Raw genomic sequence first — 20047 nt, 5'->3', positions numbered from 1 at the left:
TGGGATTTTAAATTTTTTTCATTTTCCTAATATCAGAATTTTGATAAAATTGAAAACATTATAAGTAACGTAATTTGCCTTGTTTAAATAAAATAACAGAGGAATTTCAATGCACATTAATAAGTCGTTACAACACGTGCAAAATATCAAACGTAAAGAACAAAAAGAGACGGAGGGAGTAGTAGATTCCCTAAAACTCTAAATAGTTGTAAGATTCTAAAAAACACATTAATAAGGGGAAGGAGTAGGATTAACAGTGTATTATACAATATCAATACTCCGTACAAATAAGGAATACAAATAAATATTACATCATGGGAGATATTGATCAACACAAAAACCAATAAACTACAAACAAAGCTAGGTCAAAATGTTGTCGGTCTTGAGAGAATACTATCCATCCTAACTTTGTGTACTTTTCCTTCTCAAAAAAAAAAGAAAAAAAGAAAAAGAAAGCATGATGTATACGACGCCGAAGCTATTTCAGAGTGAGCAGCCTGCACATACGCGTTGCATTATACATCAATCGTTCATTTAGCAGTGGTAATGTGCAGATATCAACCTGTTTTGCATCATTTAGTTCGGAGGCCTTGATCATTGAAGAGACCGTTATCCGGAAGTTTGGCCTGGCCCAGCCCAACCTAGTGGGCAGAATGTTTAAGTAGTGGCCCGGCCCGCAATTTGATCAGGTCTATCACACACCCACCGGCTTGCCCATTAGTTTGGGGAAAGGGTCTTGCTTGCTCAGAACTACCACTTTACTCTTGTGTGCAAAGTATCCTTTAATAAGGTTTTTGTATATTAGAATTGCTACTATACATTCCACCTGCATCAAGCCATTAACCACAAAGATTAAGCCCTAATCATTGCACCGGTCAAATAGCAAAACTAATACTTCATCCATTCCACAAATAACCACACTATTTTGACTTTTGCACTATTCAAAAATACGTAATCATGTAGGATCTTGTTAGATTCGTATCAATATATATATTTTCTAAATATCAACTTTTTATAATATTTAGTTATGCATAATTCGAGAGATTTAGAGTCAAAATCATGTGTTGGGAAGCGTAAAGTCAACATGATAGCAATATTTAAGGAAATAAAAAAAACATTCACCTCGTCAACATCCATGTCTATCTGAAGCCATTTCAGTGCTTTGACTATAGTGTCCAATTTCACCTGATGTGCTTTGCTTGGATCTTTGTGTTTTTGAATGGTATAGCTACAATACAAAATGTGAAAGGATACATGAATAATAACCAGCATGGCGTAAATCAACCAATGTATGAAGAAAATGTTTGCTTACATCTTTTTCAATAATCTTCTGTAAACTTGTAGCTCAAGTTTTTCTAATACAAGGTAAACACCTGATTTCAAGAACCTAAAACAAAAAAATAAAGAAGCTAATCAGTGTTCCCAATCAATAGTTTTGAGGGGTCCAACATTTTTTTTAAGAAAAAAAAGATAATCATACCTATCTTCATGCTCTTGGAGAGCACACCTTAATAGTCGGAGATCACCTCTTGTAAGAGCTAGGACAACATCCCTGTACTGCATAATGCAAATGCAATATAAGAATGTACTCCGTATGACAGAAGAGTAACATGCATATCAGATATGTCAACAATAATATAAACTCCAATTGTTGCTTTCTGTTAGAATATTTGATCAAGTATGGAGTATGGCTTTCCTTTCAGAAACTTGCAGGCACGGGTTACATATGAAATACTCTTTGCTAGATTGTATCCTTTGAAAATATAGAGCATTTCAAGAACTGAAATAGCAACAAAAAGAAAAGGCAAGAAACCAAAATGTGTTTCACCTCAAGAAGATTGTACTTCTCTAACAGCAAATCTCCAGGCAAGATGCCTATTGAAAGCTTTACAGGTATCAGATATTTCAAGATCATCCTGTTATATTCAAGAAACCAATATACATGAGAAAAAGAAGCATATACAAACAATGCAAGAATATGATAAATAACTAAATGGAAACTCTCCTTGCTGCAAAAGAACCAGAATCCAGACCAGTTTAATAATGATCATATCAGCTAGATAATAAAGCAACCACACTGAAACAAACCAAACCCTCTTTTCAATCACCAGATAAGCAAAAATGGAGCATGGACATGAGAATTTTCCGAATACATAATAGAACGAAGGAATTCCTTCTGTGTAACAGAATAATTTTAAGTGCTAGATAGAGAGGGCAGGGGGAACTTTAATCTCAATGATTCTACTGTATTCTGGAATGTGAAAAGGCCGAGAGCTGTTCAGGCAGCATCTCATACCAATAAAACCATATATAGTTGAAAAATGGAGCTTCATTTCCAAGGTGGCAAGGTTGCATGGAGCAAATCTTGGCGTAAAGGTTAATATATAAACAAATGAATACAATATGCATAAGTGTGAGTTACAAAATTTGTCGTGATAAGAAAACAAGAAAATACAGAATTAGCCGACACTTTTTTAATCTTATATGCATATTGAACCATGTCAATCATTTTAAACACAATGAAAAATAAATATGCCTTATGCTTGCAGAAAAAGGAATATCTCTTGAACTATATAGGTATAAATTGATCACAAGCAACACAAGTTATCAAGAGTCAAGACTAGAGATATTGCCAAGGGTATGCAAACAAAACCTTATATTGGGTGCATGGTCAGGATGGCAATGAGCCAGAGCATAAGATAATTTCTGATCAGCCTGCATGTTGGAGACACTGCTTTCAGATATAAGGACTTGAATATGAACCACGAACAGTGTTTTCCACTATAACAAGAAGTGCCTAGAACTAACAACTCCAAACGCAAACTATCAAGAAAATTGAGTGAATGGAACTTTGGATCTTGTTCAGTTAATTGTGAGACTTACTCCTGATTTTTTTTTTTAAAAATAAAAAATTGAGGACCAATGAGTACTAGTTCAAGTAAAATCCTCAGCAGCCAACAATTTCATAGTCCTAGTTAACTCTTTATATTGTACTCCCTTTTCCTTTGACATGAAAACCAGGTTTGACAGTTTCCGATAAATTTTCAATACACTAATTTCATAGCAGATCAAAAGGCTACAAAACATATATACAACACCAGTGACTATTTCCAGCCATTAACTATGTACTCATGGCTATTGGCTACTTCTACTATTGTTAAGTGCATGAGATTTGGTCCTACTTGATTTTACACTGCCTTAAGCACTTAAATGAACCAGAGAGACATTCAGTCTTCATGCCTGAAAGTCCATGTACAAATGATTTGCTCTTAAATTGAACATGCTTCGAGGAAGCAATTTAATGGTAAGGTAGCAAATAAAGATCTATACCTTTATTACTTTTGAGTTGACACATGAGTAGAGTAGATATGGTAGCTATCTATTGTTCAAGAAACTAAAATAAAACAATAGCACTTTTCTTGGAGAGACTTGGTTTGGGGTCAGACCATTGAACCGGGAAAGTACACATTCAGCTTGCGTATTGATGTATCTGGCGAAAGGGAAATTTTAAAATCTTCTCTAACAGACTGACTTTCAAAATCCTATGACCATTCAAAAAATGCAGATACTCGTAGTCGTAGCTCATCATTTAGTGTTTGGTCTGGAACTAAAAAATCAATTAATTACTGATCTAAAATCTGAACGGCAAGCAAACATGATCTGTAAATTTGTTTCCAGCAATACTACAAAAACTTAAATCTTTGATACTAAAAGCAGAGAGTTGTTTCATTACAGATTCCCAAAAACTGCCAACTATGATCCTCCAACAAACATTTGTTTATAATTTAAGATAGATATAGGTTTACTAAGAGCAACTTCAATGGTTGGCTAAATCATATTATAGCTTGTGATGCCATATCAACTTTTTAAGCTACACAATTCCTAGCTATTTTTTACTCCAATGGTTGGCTACTTGCCACTTATTATTTTGTACGTGTAAAACATTATTTTGTTTCTGCCATATTTTTCAAGCTAATTAGCTCTACAAAGCTAATTTGCCTAACAAAGCTAATTTAGGACATGTGCATCAATGGTTTAGCTACTAGCTTAACATTTATAATATTTGCAAGCAAGTCCCTACAAGAAACCATTGGAGTTGCTCTAATAGGCTTAAGAGCGATAATATCGCTATACAAAAACAAAAAAGAACACTTACAGCTGGGAAATTTTCATTAAAAACTTCAAGGCGGCCCGTATAATACATGTAAGTCACCTGCCATAACATAGGAATCCAACATCTCCTGAATATATGCATACATTGAAATAAATTGAGAAGAAAGCACAACATTTGGAAAATGCAATTTGAATTACCTTATCTCTGGGTGGAAACTCCTCAAAATCAAATATACGAGCAGTCTCAATGCTTCTTATTACACTTCGACAGAGATGAACAGTACCAAGCTGTTACAAAGTGAATAACAAAAGTCTGTCAAATAGCAAGGTACTTCCTTGCTTTAGCAATTACCTGGGGTTCATAAGTTTTGATTAATTTGGTGGATACATAAATGGACGTTAAGTGTGTTTATTTTACTGAATTAGAGGGCTGGAAAAGGATCCAGGAAATGGTTTCTGTTTTCAATAATTTGGTATTGAGACAAAGGTAAATTTGGATACCCTTCCCAACCCAACGGTACAAAAAATATTTCCCTCCTCAACGCTCAGAGATTTTACGCCCCCCCCCCCCCCCCCCACTCTGTCTCTCTCTACTCTTCAATCTCTTCTACACAGTAGCTCCACAAAATGCAAAATTAAGGATTGGCTACCAGAACAAGGACATAAACGGTCTAGGTTTTGTTTTCTGTATCGCTGATCTTTCAGGTGTTTAGACTTTATTCTTTATTTGGAATTTTACTAAGATCTGCAATATACCATCACTGAAAACACAAGCTAAACCTAATGGAATTTTGCAGAAGATTGCAATCGTCAAAATTTGGAGATCGCAATTTTAACTGTCAACTTTTCAATTTCAGGGCATTCTCTATTGTACTTTTATTTTGTCTATCACCACTGTTTCTTTACATCATTATCATCATCATTATCATTACCCCACTGCCTCAAAAAGGCTCCCGCAAGAAGCGGGGTAAGGGGGGGTCGGACGTACGCAACCTTACCCCTGCAATTGCAGAGAGGTTGTTTCCAATTGACCCAAAAGCTATGTTACTCAGACACGGGTGTCGGAGTATCTGACACTCCGATCCAAATATTTTCAGACACTCCGACACGGTCAAAGGAGTGTCTTGACTTGTTTTTTAGACACGGTTTCTATATAAAGTGTCGAGTATAAAAAACGACACTTTTTATAAAAATACAAAAATAGTTGTTAAATTAAAAGAACATGAAGATTAAAATATTAATAAAAGTTATTCAAAATATATAAATGGAAAATTTATTAAAGATGTGAGAAAAGTGAAGCTAATGAAGGAAAAATAAATAAAAAAATGGGGAAAGAAACCAAACAGAGTCACGTGGGTTTGTCCCACTACCCACTGCTACACACTACACAGTTCCACGTGCCTATGTAGATGTGGCTGATGTGGGTACCTACCACATAGGATACCCTCCTTTTCCAGATTTCCAAGTACCCTCCACAATTATTATTTATTTTTATTGTATTAAGAGAGTAAAGAACAGTAGATCGGCAGAAGCACACCAGCAGTTTTCCTTCCTCTTTTTTACGGTCATCGGCAAATAGGCCGGCAAGATGGCCACCAGATTCGATAAAAATTTCACCCTTGCACTCGCCTCAACCTCGCGAACAAAAGCCCTAATATTCCAACAAATAATCGAATATACAACCCTTCAATTTCCAGATCTAGGGTTTAATACTTTACTGGATCGCCGATTTCGACACTCAAATTTGGATCCTTTTCCGACACCGGTGTCGACACCTCTCCGGACACGTGTCGAGTGTCGTGTCGCGGGTCGGGTCGTGTCGACACCGACACCCACCTCCCACCGGAGTGTCGGAGTAACATAGCCCAAAAGCGATAACGGGACAACAACGGGACGACCATCTTCTACTTCATGGAAAGGAAGCGAAGAGGTATTAAGAGCCATTTTGATTTAGTCCATCACATCCCACAGCCAAAAGAACAAATGAATCTTTGGCTCCATCGGAAATGGACAGATGTTTCTTTACAATCTCAAAATTACAGTTCTCAATTGATCTAATATGGAGCTTTAATGAATATTATGTTTTTAAAAAAAAAATCCCTTTCTGTTCTTTTTATTATTGTAACATCTTCACTATAAATATGAAATTATTGAAATGACAAAAATCATTTCCAATTTTTATTCTGAATGGATGACTCCTTTCCTCAAATAACCATCAAAAGGTAACAGTGTTTTTTACCAATCCTCGTATGTTTGCTGTGCGTGGGGAGCGTTGGGTTTTTCCTCATACTGTTTTGGGAAAACTCCAAGATTATTTTAGGGGCTTCGGTAGGTCAAAGGAGAAGCAGATGTTGTCGCGTATGTTAAGTGGGTGTTTGGCCAAGAGAGTTTCTAGGACACAAAACCAGAAACTAGGCCAAATACTGTGTTTTTATGGAGTGGTTTCTACTTCTTCAGAAGCCCAAAATAACTTTGAAAGGGGCTAGAAATAGAAGCTACTAAATGAAGCTTCATTTCCCTTATAAAAATGAAGCTTCTATACCAATTTCTCGGGGAGCCTTTTTCTCTATTATGAAACATTTGCTCACTCAACTATACTCTCAAACAATTCACAAATTCTCAGCTGCCCAAATAACAAACACTTACTCTCTCATCTTCCTCCTCACCTTCACTGTAAACATATCAACGGCCAAACCCAAAAACCTTCTCTCTCCTCCACCAAGAATTATAGTAGAAGAGTTTAAGAACACCACAAACTTCCCAGACAGTCCACCCTGCTGACCACCACCGTTTATAATTGCCCCTTGGCCTTCTTCATTTTTTGTTGATCTCTCTCGGTTTTTTAGATCTAAAGCTGTAAACGATGGTTCATGTTGGCGGCCATGGAGGATGGATGTAGGTTGTCGGTTTTGCTCGGAGGTGATGTCGGCTGACACGGAGGAGATTTCACCTACTTATCAAAGCTAACTCACTATGTTCATTTTTTTTCTTTCTTGTACTCATTATGTTCATATTGATGGGTACACACAAAAATGAACACTCAAACACAACAATAGTTAAGGCACTGTAAAAATTTATTAGCTTAAAAATTACTTCGTGGAAGGGTTAACTCTATTAGAATATTGATGAAGATAGGAAGAAACTGATCTTTATTTATTTTTGTAAAACTCTAATGTTGCTAACATTTGTGAGCATTTTTGTTTTCGGTTGCGAACACTAGTAAATTTTGCTGTGTTTTCAACATTAAAATCATCACCTCCAGACTTGGGCGCAAAAAGCTTGAGAGAGGTTTCGAAGAGGCGACTCTCTCGACCCCCATGGGAAGACCTCGGAAGCAAGCTACCCAGCCCAAAAATGGGAAGAAGAACACGACGAACCCAACTGTGGTGCGACCTGTTACTCGCGCACAAGCTCTCAACCCTTCTACAATGGCGGTTGAGGATGACAACTCTGTTTCCTCTGCTTCATACCCAGATATTGAACAACTGCTTGATGATCAAATTCTTACACCCAAATCTGGATTGCATGATTTGCAGCAGCGATCACAGGTAAAAACAAACTTTAATGCTTGGTTATCTGGACTTAGCAATGGCAAGAACATTTGTTCGCACTTTCCTGGCGGGAATGGACCCATTTTTGAATCCATCTTAGATGACCCTTCTCCACGCAATGTTGTGATTGAAAATGCACCTGATAGGTCTAACTTGATTCAGATTGAACTTGAGGACATTCAGGATGAAGTTTCGTATTGGCAATCATCCATAATCTGCTATATTTTGGGTGCAAACCCACCACAAAATGTGATGACTGGGTTTGTGCATAGAATTTGGGGGAAATATGGGATTGATAAGGTCTCATTGGTGGGGAAAGGGATGTATCTGGTTAGATTTAAGACGATGGAGAATTTCCAGAAAGTCCTTCAAAGGGGGCACACAATTCTTTGATTCCAAACCAGTCATGATTAAACCATGGAATGCTGACCAGAATTTTGTAAAGGACCCTGTAAAACTGCTTCCAATTTGGATTAAATTACCTGGTCTAGATGTTAAATTCTGGGGGGAAAAGAGTCTTAATAAGATTGTTGGCCTAATTGGTCGAGTGATTAAGGTGGATCAAGCCACTCTTCACAGGGATAAGTTGCTGTTTGCTAAAGTCCTTGTGGAGGTCTGTGTTGATCAACATTTCCCTGAGGAGGTGCAATTTTTGGATGAAAAGGGGAGGGTGGTACATCAGTGTGTGGAGTATGATTGGCTCCCTATTACTTGTGGATTATGTAAGGGTGTTGGACATAGACAGGAGGTGTGTTCTAGGAAAACTGGTGGGGGTAAGAAGACATGGGTGCCAAAGGCAGTCCAACCTGTCAACACCACCACAGTCACTCAAGAAGTGGTTACTACTGAGCCAACAAGACCTAACTCAGCTACATCAGACAACTCTGAACCTAATGGGTTTGTACTAGCAACTGGTTTTAGTAAACAGAAATGTACTCAACTGAAACCAGTTAGCACTGGGAACAAGTTTCAGATTCTAGAGATTAATGAAACTGATGATCACAATGAATTGACTCACAACACTGGAAGTCTTGGTTCTGCATCAGGGAAGGGGTTGAACACCCTTGCACCTGATGGATAGCATACTCTGCTGAAATGTCAGAGGGCTAAACAGGAAAGATAAGCAGCAATTGGTGAAAGGTATGATTACTTCTCATCAGATCAAGCTGTTTGGCCATCTGGAAACAAGAGTGAAAGCTCACAGGATGGGTGATTTATATCTTAATGTTTGCCCTTCCTGGTGCTTCACTTCTAATGTCAGCTGTCACAAAAATGGTAGAATAATTGTGGCTTGGGACCCTGATTCTTTCACTGTTGACATAATTCATATGGACCCTCAAATGATCCACAGTAGTGTTACTGCTAGATGTTCAGGTAAGGTGTTTTTTTGCACCTTTGTGTATGGCATGAATAACAGGAAAGGGAGAGAACCCTTGTGGGACCAATTACAACAGCTGGCTTTGCTTTGTAGGGGGGCTTGGGTTGTCATGGGTGATTTTAATGCCTTGCTAGCTTTGGGTGACAGATTAGGCTCCACTGTTAGAGAAACTGAGATTCAACCTATGAGAGCTTGTATGCTGGCCTGCAGTCTTACAGAAGTTAAAACCATGGGGAGATTCTTTACTTGGAATAATAAACAGGATGGGGAGGACTAGGGTGTTTTCTAGGATTGATAGGGTGTTAGCAAATGCTGAATGGGATGCACTATTGGAGAATGTTGAGGCTACCTTTCTTCCTGAAGGGGAGTTTGACCACTGTCCCATGGTGCTTTCTTGCTACAATGCCAGAACACAGAGGAAACCATTTAGATTCTATAACATGTGCATCACTGCACCAGGGTACCATGATCTCATTAGCAAAAATTGGGATAGATATGTGTATGGGTGTCCCATGTACAGAGTTATACAGAAGATGAAATGGATTAAAGCTGACTTGAGAGCTCTGAATAAAGAAGCTTTTAGCAATGTAGAAGCTGATAAGCACAGATGTTATAGTGCATTCTTGGAGGCTCAAAAACAGATGCATGCTGATCCCTCCAATAGTTCTCTTGCTTCTGCTGAGAGAGCTGCTAGCCAATCTTACAAGTTGGCTAATGAGAGATTTGTCTCCTTTCTCCAACAGAAAGCCAAGGTCCACTGGTTGCAAAATGGTGATGAAAACACTAGGGCTTTTCACCAGAGTATCAAACACAGAAGGAAGCAAAATAGGATTCACTCTATTCAAAACCAGCAAGGTGTGTGGGTCAAAACAGTTGAGGGGGTGCAAGATGCCTTTGTCCAGTTTTACAAATCTCTTTTTTGCACTCAGATGGAGGATAGGGCCCATGTTCAATCTGTAATAATGGATAAAGGGGCAAGACTTACTGAGAACCATAAGAATTTGTTGCAGTGTAATTTCTCAGTGGATGATATCAAATCTGTTCTGGATGACATTCCAAACAACAAGGCCCCTGGTATGGATGGTTTTGGCAGCTTGTTCTTCAAGCACTCTTGGGACACCATCAAGCATGACATACATGCAGCAGTTACAGATTTTTTCTCTACAGGGAAAATTCTGAAAGAAATTAATGTGACTTCTATCACTCTTGTGCCTAAAGTCAGTGTTCCTGCAACTGTTGGGGATTTTAGGCCCATTGCCTGTTGCTCAGTTATTTACAAGTGCATTTCCAAGCTTTTGTGTAGAAAACTCAATGCTGTTCTTCCTGACATAATCTCCCCTAATCAGGGTGCTTTTGTGTCTGGTAGATCTATTCTGCACAATGTGCTTGTTTGTCAAGATTTGGTTAAGATGTATAGAAACAGCCAAAAAGCTAAGTGCAGTTTGCTGAAGCTTGACTTGAGGAAAGCTTATGATACAGTGGAGTGGGAGTTTATCAGAGAGATCATGACTGATTTAGGGTTCCCTTCTCACTTCATCAGTCTCATTATGACCTGTCTTACTACAACTCAGTACTCCATTCTTATCAATGGTGCTCCTACTTCCCTTATTCAGCCAAAGAGAGGGCTAAGACAAGGGGATCCACTTTCCCCCCTTCTTTTCACCCTGTGTATGGAGTATTTCTCCAGAGCCATGATTACAGTGAGTGAGCATCCCCTTTTTAGCTTCCACCCAAGGTGTAGGAGATTGTCTCTCAATCACCTTTGCTTTGCTGATGACTTACTGATGTTCTGTAAAGGAGACCCTGAGGTGGTTCAACTCATGATGGATGGTTTCAATGTGTTCTCTGCTACCACTGGCCTTACTGTGAATGCTTCCAAATCCTCTATTTATTGTTGTGGGCTTAGTAGTTCTGAAATGGATGCTATTGCTGGCAACACTGGTTTCCAGTTTGGTACTCTTCCCTTTAGATATCTAGGGGTTCCTATTAGTGCTTGTAAACTAAAGCAAGCTGATTGTGAAGGTTTGGTGGAAAAGATGGTTGCTAGAATCAAAATTTGGAGTTCCAGAAATATCTCATTTGCTGGCAGAACCCAATTGGTGAACTTAGTTCTTATGAGTATTTGTGTCTATTGGGCACAAATTTTCATCTTTCCAAAAGCTGTACTCAAGAAGATTAATGCTATTTGTAGATCCTATCTGTGGTATGGTAACTTTGATGACTGCAGACCAGGTGCTGTAGCATGGGATCAGTTGTGTTGGCCAAAGAAGCAAGGTGGTTTAGGCTTTAGGAACCTCTTGTTATGGAACCAGGCTGCTGTGGGTAAGTTGGCATGGGCAATTGCTCATAAAAAGGACAACTTGTGGGTCAAGTGGATTCATTCCCTCTATATTAAATTACAAAGCCAAAAGAGGATGGGGGTCTAGGAATTAGATGTGTTAGGTCTCTTAATAAAGCCTACATTCTTAAGCTTTGGTGGAGAATGCTCCATCAAGAGGAGAACCTCGCTGTCCGTGTTTTAAAAGATAAATACACTAAGTCTAACAGCATGCTCAAGGCTTTTGCCTACGGTTCCCATTTGTGGAAAGTTATGGGGAAGATGTGGGGTGTTTTTAAGTCTAATGTTTCGTGGGGTATAGGTAAGGGGGACTGTGTGAACTTGTGGTATGACAAGTGGGTTGGGGGAGTCTCTCTCCGTAGTCTGATCCAAGGCCCGTTATTAGAGGAGGAAAGTCATATGTATGTGAGCCATTGCATCCAGAACGGGAAGTGGGATTTTAACTTTCTCTCCTTTTCTCTTCCTCAAGACGTGGTTCAGGTTTGTAGTGTTGTTCCCCTTCACAACCAACTAGCTGCTATAGATGATTTTGTGTTCTCAGATTTTATCTCAAATGAAAAATTCTGTTTTAAAAAAGCAATGGCTGCTGTGCAAAATATTTCTCTTTCTTCAGATTGCTCTTGGAAATGGATTTGGAAAACGGATACTCTTCCCAAAATTAGATTTTTTATTTGGCTTGCCTTTCATGATAGACTACCTCACAAGTGTACGTTGTTTGTGAGGCATCTTAGCCCGTCTAATATTTGTGCTTGTTGTAATGAGGCCCCCGAGGACACTATCCATGTTCTTAGGGATTGTCATCAAGCTAAAGAAATCTGGCACCACTTTGGGGTTGATGACTCATTCTTTACCCCACCCCTTAAGCTCTGGCTGCATTCAAACCTCACTTTTAGCCCTCCACAGCCAGCTACCCACATTGCCCTACCTTGGAGAACTCTCTTTCCTTCGATCATCTGGTCAATATGGAAGAGGAGAAACTCCTTGGTCTTTACCCAAACACAAAACTCTTCGGTTAGGTGCACCTCGGAAGCCCAAGCTCTCGCTTGGGAACACCATACTTCCAAGCCTTGTAGCCTACCCTCCTCCCCTCTCACTACTACCAACCTCCCTCTTTGGAAACCACCACCATCTGGATGGCTGAAAGTTAATTGTGATACCTCATTTATAAATGTTGAATCAGATGCTAGCATTGCGGGGCTCGCTAGAAATGCTAAGGGGGAGTGGGTTCTGGGTTTTCAGCAGAAATGCCCTCATGGGGGAATTGCGTGCCATTTTGGTCACTTTGCAGGTTATCAAGGAGCAAGGATGGACTAGGGTTATTGTTAACTCAGATTCGCAAAAGGCAGTAAACAAATTTGTGATACGAGAGACCACAAGAGATGCTAATTTCATTATTGTGCAACAATGCAGGGATCTCCTTACGGAGATGCAGGATATCGAGTTGAAATTTGAAGCCAGGGGAACCAATCAAGTTGCGGATAGAATGGCAAGGATGTGTAGAACTGATGTTATTGCAAATTATAATTTATGTAGTATTGAGCAAGCACCAGAGTTTGTTCTGGATCTTTTGATGGAGGAAATGCCTCCATGAACTCCTTTGTGTTCTGTATCTTTTAAACATTTAATCTAATTGTTCCAAGCTTGCATCAAAAAAAAAAGATAAACCATGGGTTCAGTTCACTCCCACTGCTTCTGCTAGTTGGGTGGTGAAATTCATCTGTCAAGCTAAAGATTTGTTCTCTCAGAATTCTCCCCACTGGCTTACCTCTCCCAAATACTCTATTAAGGAGATGTACCAACTCCATCTTACACAGAGAGACAATGTTCAATGGCACAGGTATGTTTGGAACAGATTTTCTACTCCTAAACATAGGTTCATCCTGTGGCTAGCTACTCAAGATAAGTTAAAAACCAGAACAAGATTACAGAAATTTGGAGTAGTTGATGATTGCCTTTGTCCAATTTGTGGTTCTAGTCCAGAAACTGTGGAGCATCTTTTCTTCAAATGTGTGCTGAGCCACAAGGGTGGCACTGAGGTCATGAAATGGCTTGGTTTCTCCCACTGCAGGGATGGGATTGGTCCACTCTTCAAATGGTTGCAGAGATCTGCAGGTACTGATTTCAGAAGAGCTGTTGCTTACACTACTACTGCTGCATTAGTGTATCATGTTTGGAAAGCTAGGAATGCTGTGATTTGGAAGTCTCAGGTGCCCACTGTGCAAAGCTTTGTCAAAGCTGTTCAATCAGATGTAAAGTGTAGGATTCAGAATCTTATTGGTAGGAAAGTTCATAGTAGAGATGTGGACTGGTTCCAGAAGTTGTAATGTGGCTGTTTGTCTAGGGTCTTTTGGCTAAGTGCTCTTAGCCTTAGGTTGGTTGGCTAGTTTGCTCTGTTGGGCACTCTCCCTTCCCTGTTGTAATTGGTGTTTTGATTAATGAAATCTTAACTTGCTTGCCAAAAAAAAAAATCATCACCTCCCCTTTTCTATTTCCAATTTGATTAGTGAACTAAACACACTTTGGATACTTATGAAGTAGTGATGCAACTAGAAATTTGAGCTCATAATTTACACAGATAATAAGAAAAGAAAAAAGGTGAGATAAAATGAGAAAGAAAGCATCAATTGATTTAAAACAACAACCAATAATGCACCTTAAAATAGATTTTGAACAACTGACAAGTCACATGTAAGGCTCCAACACGCTTTGGCCCTTTTCCCTGCCAAACACATAACACCATTCCATCAAAACAAATTAACCTAAGCATTGTGCCTGGAACAGCCCTTTCCCATCCAAATAAGAACAAGAACTCAAAGAGACACAGCCGACATGCATAAACGTGTTTCGATGTGAACAAAAGATAGAATGACATAACAAAAACCAAGAACAAGAAGCCACTTGATATACCTAGTGCACAACTTGCAAGTTTAGCTTACGAATATCTTACGATAAAGCTAACCAGATAATGTACAAGAGTCAAAATTTTACTTTCAAATTTTCATTTGTATTTGTTGTCCCCTCTGGACTTTATTTACGATCAGGATGCCAGCTTAATAAAACTTAGCGGTCAATTTTATTTATAAATAACTTTCATAGAATGGTCAAGTGGCAATTGTGTTGTAGAAGAGGCAATTATCATCAATTTCAGTGATTCATACTTCAGCAACAATAGGTACTCAGCCAGAAGCAGAAATGGTAAAAATAATATTGAAAAGAAGCATTACAAGCTCTATAGATAAAATGGTAAACTTACCCCCTAGGAAAGAAAACTTTGCCTTCTGTGTGTCCATATACAATATTAAGAACAGTATACGTATAAAACAGGTCTGCTAAGCTAGTCCGCAAAGCACAACACATCCAAAAGCTCCAAGGAGGTCGCAACAAAGAAAATAACCTCAGTACCTCAATTGCTGCATGTTCTAGATTCTCCATCATCTCTATACTTCTAGAATCACTTATCTAGTTACCCTGTTTTACATGTTCATCCTCTATGTGACCGCCCTTTTTACTAACAAACAGTCTTAAATTCTATAAAAAGGAACCGGACAAAGAAATGAATTGATTCTCACTCTTTTTTATTTTTCCAGAGGTTCCTCCCCATCCCTGCGTTCAGCTTCATAATACAGTGAAAGACATGTGAGTGGGAGCCAATGCAACAGCATAATTAGCTGCAATCAGTTCCTTGGAAACCTGACAGAACTCATACTCGAGAATTCCCCTCTACTCTATATCAATTGTTCACTATCTTCACCAAGCTACTCTCACCAGTGTTCACCACCACCAAATTCCTCCAATTCCCAAGGAGCACCACTGACTACGCAAGCCCTTCCCACCATTGTAGAAACCATCACCAACGCTCAACCATGCCTTCCTCTACCAAACCCCTGACTAACAAAAGCCCAAAGCCATAACTCGCACCACTCACCATCTCAACAACCACCCCTCACAACCACATGAGCGACCACAACCACCAACAAAGAGAGCAATTAGGACTGAGCAAGATGGGGAGAGAGAAAATAGATAGAGGAAAAGAAACTTATCAGTTCATTAAGAAGTTGGTGCAATTATATAGTTGATGCAATTACAGACTTTATAGTCCAATTAACTTGCTGAACCAAACACGATAATCGAGTTCCCTTTCCTAATTTGTTTCCTTTTATTTCCCTTTGTTGATTCGGTTCACTTTCCCCTTCAGTGAACCAAACAACCTAACCCTTATTGGTCTTGGACTTAACTTATATGAACTTATTGACCCAAAACTTAATTTATCTTAACTGCTTTCCTTGAACTAATTTATATGGACATAAGGTGAGGAGAGAACCTAAAGGTCCGTTATTACTCGCTTCGTCTATAAATGATCGGCAAATTCTTCTAACTCTAATTACCTTCTCCTCGAACTCCCTAAACTAGTTTTGCCCAAATTTCTGCAAAAACACTCCTACTTTCCCCTGGCTACTTTCAAAGACCTAGTGATATGCACTTGTCAGCATATCACAGTTAAAAGTCTTGCAGCCCTCGTGTTAACTCCTCGCCAGTTATGTTGCTTCATTTTTTCTTTCGGTTTAGAGTACAAGGAATTCTATCACCTCACTGTGTCTCATAACATTAAACCACAGCTTAGAGCTATTCTAACTGCATAATTCCAATTATAAATCCAATTCAACATATCACTTCAAAGTTCAAATATAGCATTCATTTCATAAAACCCTAAAAAGCCCTCAAAATAAAGAAAAGCGGCAATATTAAAAGAAGCATTGTATACACTTGAGCAAAAACAAAATCAGAATGTCAAGGAAAGAAATGAGAGAAACATACAGCTAAAACACCGAAAACTTTCATGAGAAATGAACCAGCGGCCTTCAATTTGTCAGGGGTTTTCCCGTTTGATGCCAACTCTTGATCAGCCTACAACCACAACACAATAAACTATTCAAAGGAATGCCATAACCATTGCAACCAGCTGCCACACTATACAGTTAACATTTATAGTTCAGTATATCTCAAATTGTACCCTCTCGGCGATAATCCTAATCTCATAAGCAACAACATATAGTGCCTCCAACGCCCAAGCCGATTCCCAATTCCGAAATTCCTGTATAAATGCACTAAACAAATCACCAATTCCAAATTACAACCAACCCCCAAAAATCAATTAATTCAAACTGAATTTACAAAGAAAATAAGTAAAATTAAGAATAAATACTTGGCAAATTTCTCATAAGAATTATATGCATCAACCAATTGCCCTAGCTTGTAGCATTGCAAAGATCGAAGCAAGGGAGCCACAGTTTCATGTGATTGTCTGATCAACCTACTAACATCCTGTACAATTCAATTGAAACAAAGAAAGAACAAAATCGTAAATTCGAAATCAAATTATTTAATTGAAGTTCAGTTCATGAGTAATAATTAAGAATTTAATTAATTATAGCACAAACCCTAGAATGGTGAAGAGATTAAGAGAGAGGGAGAGAGATAATTCAAGTTCAGTTCATGTGATTGTCTGATCAACCTACTAACATCCTGTATAATTCAACTTTTTTAAAAAAGAAAAAAGAATAAATTCGTAAATTTGTAATCAAATAATTGAAGTTCAGTTCATGTGATTGTCTGATCAACCTGCTAACATCCTGTATAATTCAATTGAAAGAAAAAAAAAAGAACAAAATCGTAAGTTCGTAATCGAATATTGAATTGAAGTTCGATTCATGAGTAATGATTAAGAATTTAAATTAACTATAGCATAAACCCTAGAATGGTGAAGAGATGGAGAGAGAGGATTGTCTGATCAAACTACTAACATCCTGTATAATTCAATTTCAAAAAAAAGAGAATAAAATCGTAAATTCGTAATCAAATACTGAATTGAAGTTCAGTTCATGAGTAATAATTAAGAATTTAAATTAATTATAGCATAAACCCTAGAATGGTGAAGAGATGGAGAGAGAGACCTGGAAAACGTTGAGAGCGTCGGCAACAGAGAGGAGTTTGGGATTGTTGGAGGAGAGAGAAAGTAGACGACGAAGTGAAGCTCCATCTTGCGTAGCAATGGCGTCGGAGAAGTGGTTCAGGTAATCTGTAATTCTTCGGTGCGCTTCGCCCATGCTAATGTACGCCATTGTTTTTGTTGTCCTCTCGCTTCGCCCTCTACTGTGTGCCGCTTGGCGCTTGCAACGGTTGCGAGTAGGAACTTCACACTAAAATTTAGCGAGGTTGGTACTTTGGGACCAAAGATAGTCGTGTGTCGGTCGGGTCGGGCCGTGTTGGGTCGGGTCGGGTTGGGCCGGGCTTCCGTCGAGGTAAGGCGCACTATGCATTGTGCTTGGCCGGAAAATTTAAAATAAGGCTTAGATCTGACCTAAGCCTACGGGACATCGTGTCGAATCGGGCTGAACCGATGTGCCTAAGTCTAATTTAAATTTAGTGTGATTTATCGCCTTGGGTCGGGTCGTACCGTGTTTTTTTCAAAAATATGTGGCCCGGGCCCAGGTCCGATCCACAATTTCGTGCTCATATCGGACCGTGCTTTTTTCATGCCCGTGTCGAATCGGGATTTTTTCGTGTCGGGGTGGGACTAGGGAGTAGAGGTGGCAAAAACTTCCAGATCCGAGAACACTGTCTTTCCAAATTGTAACTTGACTGGTTAGACTCGAAAAATTTAGGTCACGAACCTAATTTTTAATCGATTGGAACTCTATCTGATGTCGGTTTCAAAGGAACTGAACTCCATCTGTCACTGGTTTGATACGACCTGAATTCTACCTGTCACCAATTAGATTTGACCTAAGCTTCACCAAGTTGGAAGGGACAAAGTCCCTGTTATTCTGAACTGAAATTTCCTAAATTGAGCATAATTAAATTGAATGCTTATTGAAACTGAATTTAATTATCCTAATACGGAGTACTAAGGACTGATAAATCCAAAGAGAAGAACATGACTTAAGATTAATATTACTTTCTTTGTCTCTTAATACTCGTCTCACTTTCCTTATAAAGTCGTCTCTTAATACTCGTCTCGTTTCTATAAATGGCATACTTTTACTAATATTATATCATTTATCTCACTTAATCATAAACCAACATATATCCTACCGTTAGTCATAGTGCAAAATTTGAAGTATTTGGTATCATTTTGGTGAAGGTCAGTTTATGCCACTGTCTCAGTATGGTCGTGCATCATGAGCTACGGGAAGGCAGTGGTGTTCGCTGACTAATATGCTTCCTCTTCTAATTAATTGCCATCTCCTCTTTGTATACGGAAGATAAATATCAAGGTTCCTTTTTTTTTCTTTTTTTTTTTTCCTCATTTACGTATATTTACGAAATAATTAACCTAGAGAAAAAACACAATATACCAAAAATATAAACGCTAAACCTAGTTAGAGATCTGAGCAGTTCTTGAGCAGTTCCACCTTTCAAGTTCGGGTGCACGGATTTGAAGGAGAGTTGTGTTAACCTTGGGGGGCGTTCATCACTTGAGAGCCTGTACCGGTAGAGGCGAAATTTGCTTCTAAGTCAGTGGCCTCCATACCACGACGCAACTATTTTTCTATATATTCTATAATCGGGTAATATCTTATACGACAATTATTCATAATTTTTTTGGTTTCAACAGTTACTTTTCCTACAATTTAGAAGCAAATTTTTTAATTCTGTTGTTATCATGGACATTGATTGAACCTGTTTCAAACCATGAGTTCGGTTCGTATCATGGAAATATTAATCTCATAATGTAATCATTTGGATGCTCAAGATTTTTAATAAAATTATAGTAATACTGATTATTCTTGCTTGGATTCGGGACTAGTGCCATTAATTAGTTAGAATTTTTTTTATTAAACAATATGTGTTTGAGCAAGAAGTATCCTACTAATCCGGCGAGTCGAGATTACGGGTTTTTCAAGTCGTAGAAATTTTGATCTCCAAAATTCGATGTTATACTTTGCGGTAAAGATGAAATATTTAGGTTTTCCTAAACCATTGCTGCTATTACATTATAAATAGGTTTGGTATTAGCCTATTAATTGGAAGCACGTATGTAACACCCTAATAATTCCTTACTTTTTATAAAACATTTTCCAACTTAAAACAAAGGAATTATCAAGATATTACCGCCAACGTGATAACGGTTAAGGCTATTTACCAGAATTACGCAGCGGAATTAACTAACTTTTAAAACATATTAAATAAATAGTTAATGGTCATTAAAACAAGTTGGAACCGTTGAGGCCCAAATCCAAAGTATTAAACCATTTGGAATCCATTAACTGTAGATAGTATTAGTAGTAGTCATGACTATAAATAAAAACAGAGTTTATAAAATACGAAAGAATAAAACTCTCAACTCGAATCCCATGATAACTTCTCCCGCAAGTTATCTCTACCAACCTGCTTTATTATAAATCTACTCCCCAACAACGCAAATGCAATGTATGGATCACTATAGGGTCATTAAGGCAAAGGCCATGACCAGAAGACATGAAGCACAAAGTCAGCAAAAGCTGAGTACGAACAAGCTAGAATAACATTCTATCCTAACATGCTTCACTCGACAAATTAGGTAATCCACATGCAAAAGCCATATGATAAACAAACAATCATGGAGACAAGACCCAATACTTGATATGACTCTTGACTCACAGATTAATAAAAAGTAGCTTCGAATGG

General features: G+C 38.4%; 1 protein-coding gene across 2 annotated transcripts; it reads right to left on the bottom strand.

The window, feature by feature from the left end:
* Positions 1 to 232: 232 nt before the first annotated feature.
* LOC110776807 (enhanced ethylene response protein 5) lies at positions 233 to 17580 on the bottom strand. Of its 2 annotated transcripts, XM_021981369.2 has the most exons (13): positions 17332 to 17579; positions 16584 to 16702; positions 16392 to 16485; positions 16196 to 16285; positions 14034 to 14099; positions 4312 to 4401; positions 4157 to 4213; positions 2654 to 2715; positions 1829 to 1916; positions 1481 to 1557; positions 1313 to 1387; positions 1123 to 1228; positions 233 to 826 (listed from the first exon to the last, which is right to left on the bottom strand). In XM_021981369.2, the coding sequence occupies exons 1-13, from the start codon at positions 17497 to 17499 to the stop codon at positions 695 to 697; spliced, it is 1224 nt and encodes a 407-aa protein (XP_021837061.1). In that variant the 5' UTR covers positions 17500 to 17579; the 3' UTR covers positions 233 to 694. The 2 variants fall into 2 exon arrangements, with proteins under 2 accessions (XP_021837061.1, XP_056692387.1); XM_056836409.1 differs by lacking the exon at positions 14034 to 14099 and having other exon boundaries at positions 17332 to 17580.
* Between the last annotated feature and the right edge of the window lie 2467 nt (positions 17581 to 20047).

The sequence above is a fragment of the Spinacia oleracea genome, chromosome 2, assembly GCF_020520425.1.
Source record: "Spinacia oleracea cultivar Varoflay chromosome 2, BTI_SOV_V1, whole genome shotgun sequence".
NCBI lineage: Eukaryota > Viridiplantae > Streptophyta > Magnoliopsida > Caryophyllales > Amaranthaceae > Spinacia > Spinacia oleracea.
This window is presented reverse-complemented; position numbering and strand designations above follow the sequence as displayed.

Bases quoted from the DNA above. Each gene is read 5' to 3' on its own strand.
- LOC110776807 (XM_021981369.2), bottom strand. From the start codon at position 17,499: ATGGCGTACATTAGCATGGGCGAAGCGCACCGAAGAATTACAGATTAC. The intron at 16,703-17,331 runs GTCTCTCTCTCC...TGAATTGTACAG, and splicing joins ACGCTCTCAACGTTTTCCAG to GATGTTAGTAGGTTGATCAG. The intron at 1,917-2,653 runs GTTTTGTTTGCA...TGAATATAACAG, and splicing joins GACCATGCACCCAATATAAG to GATGATCTTGAAATATCTGA.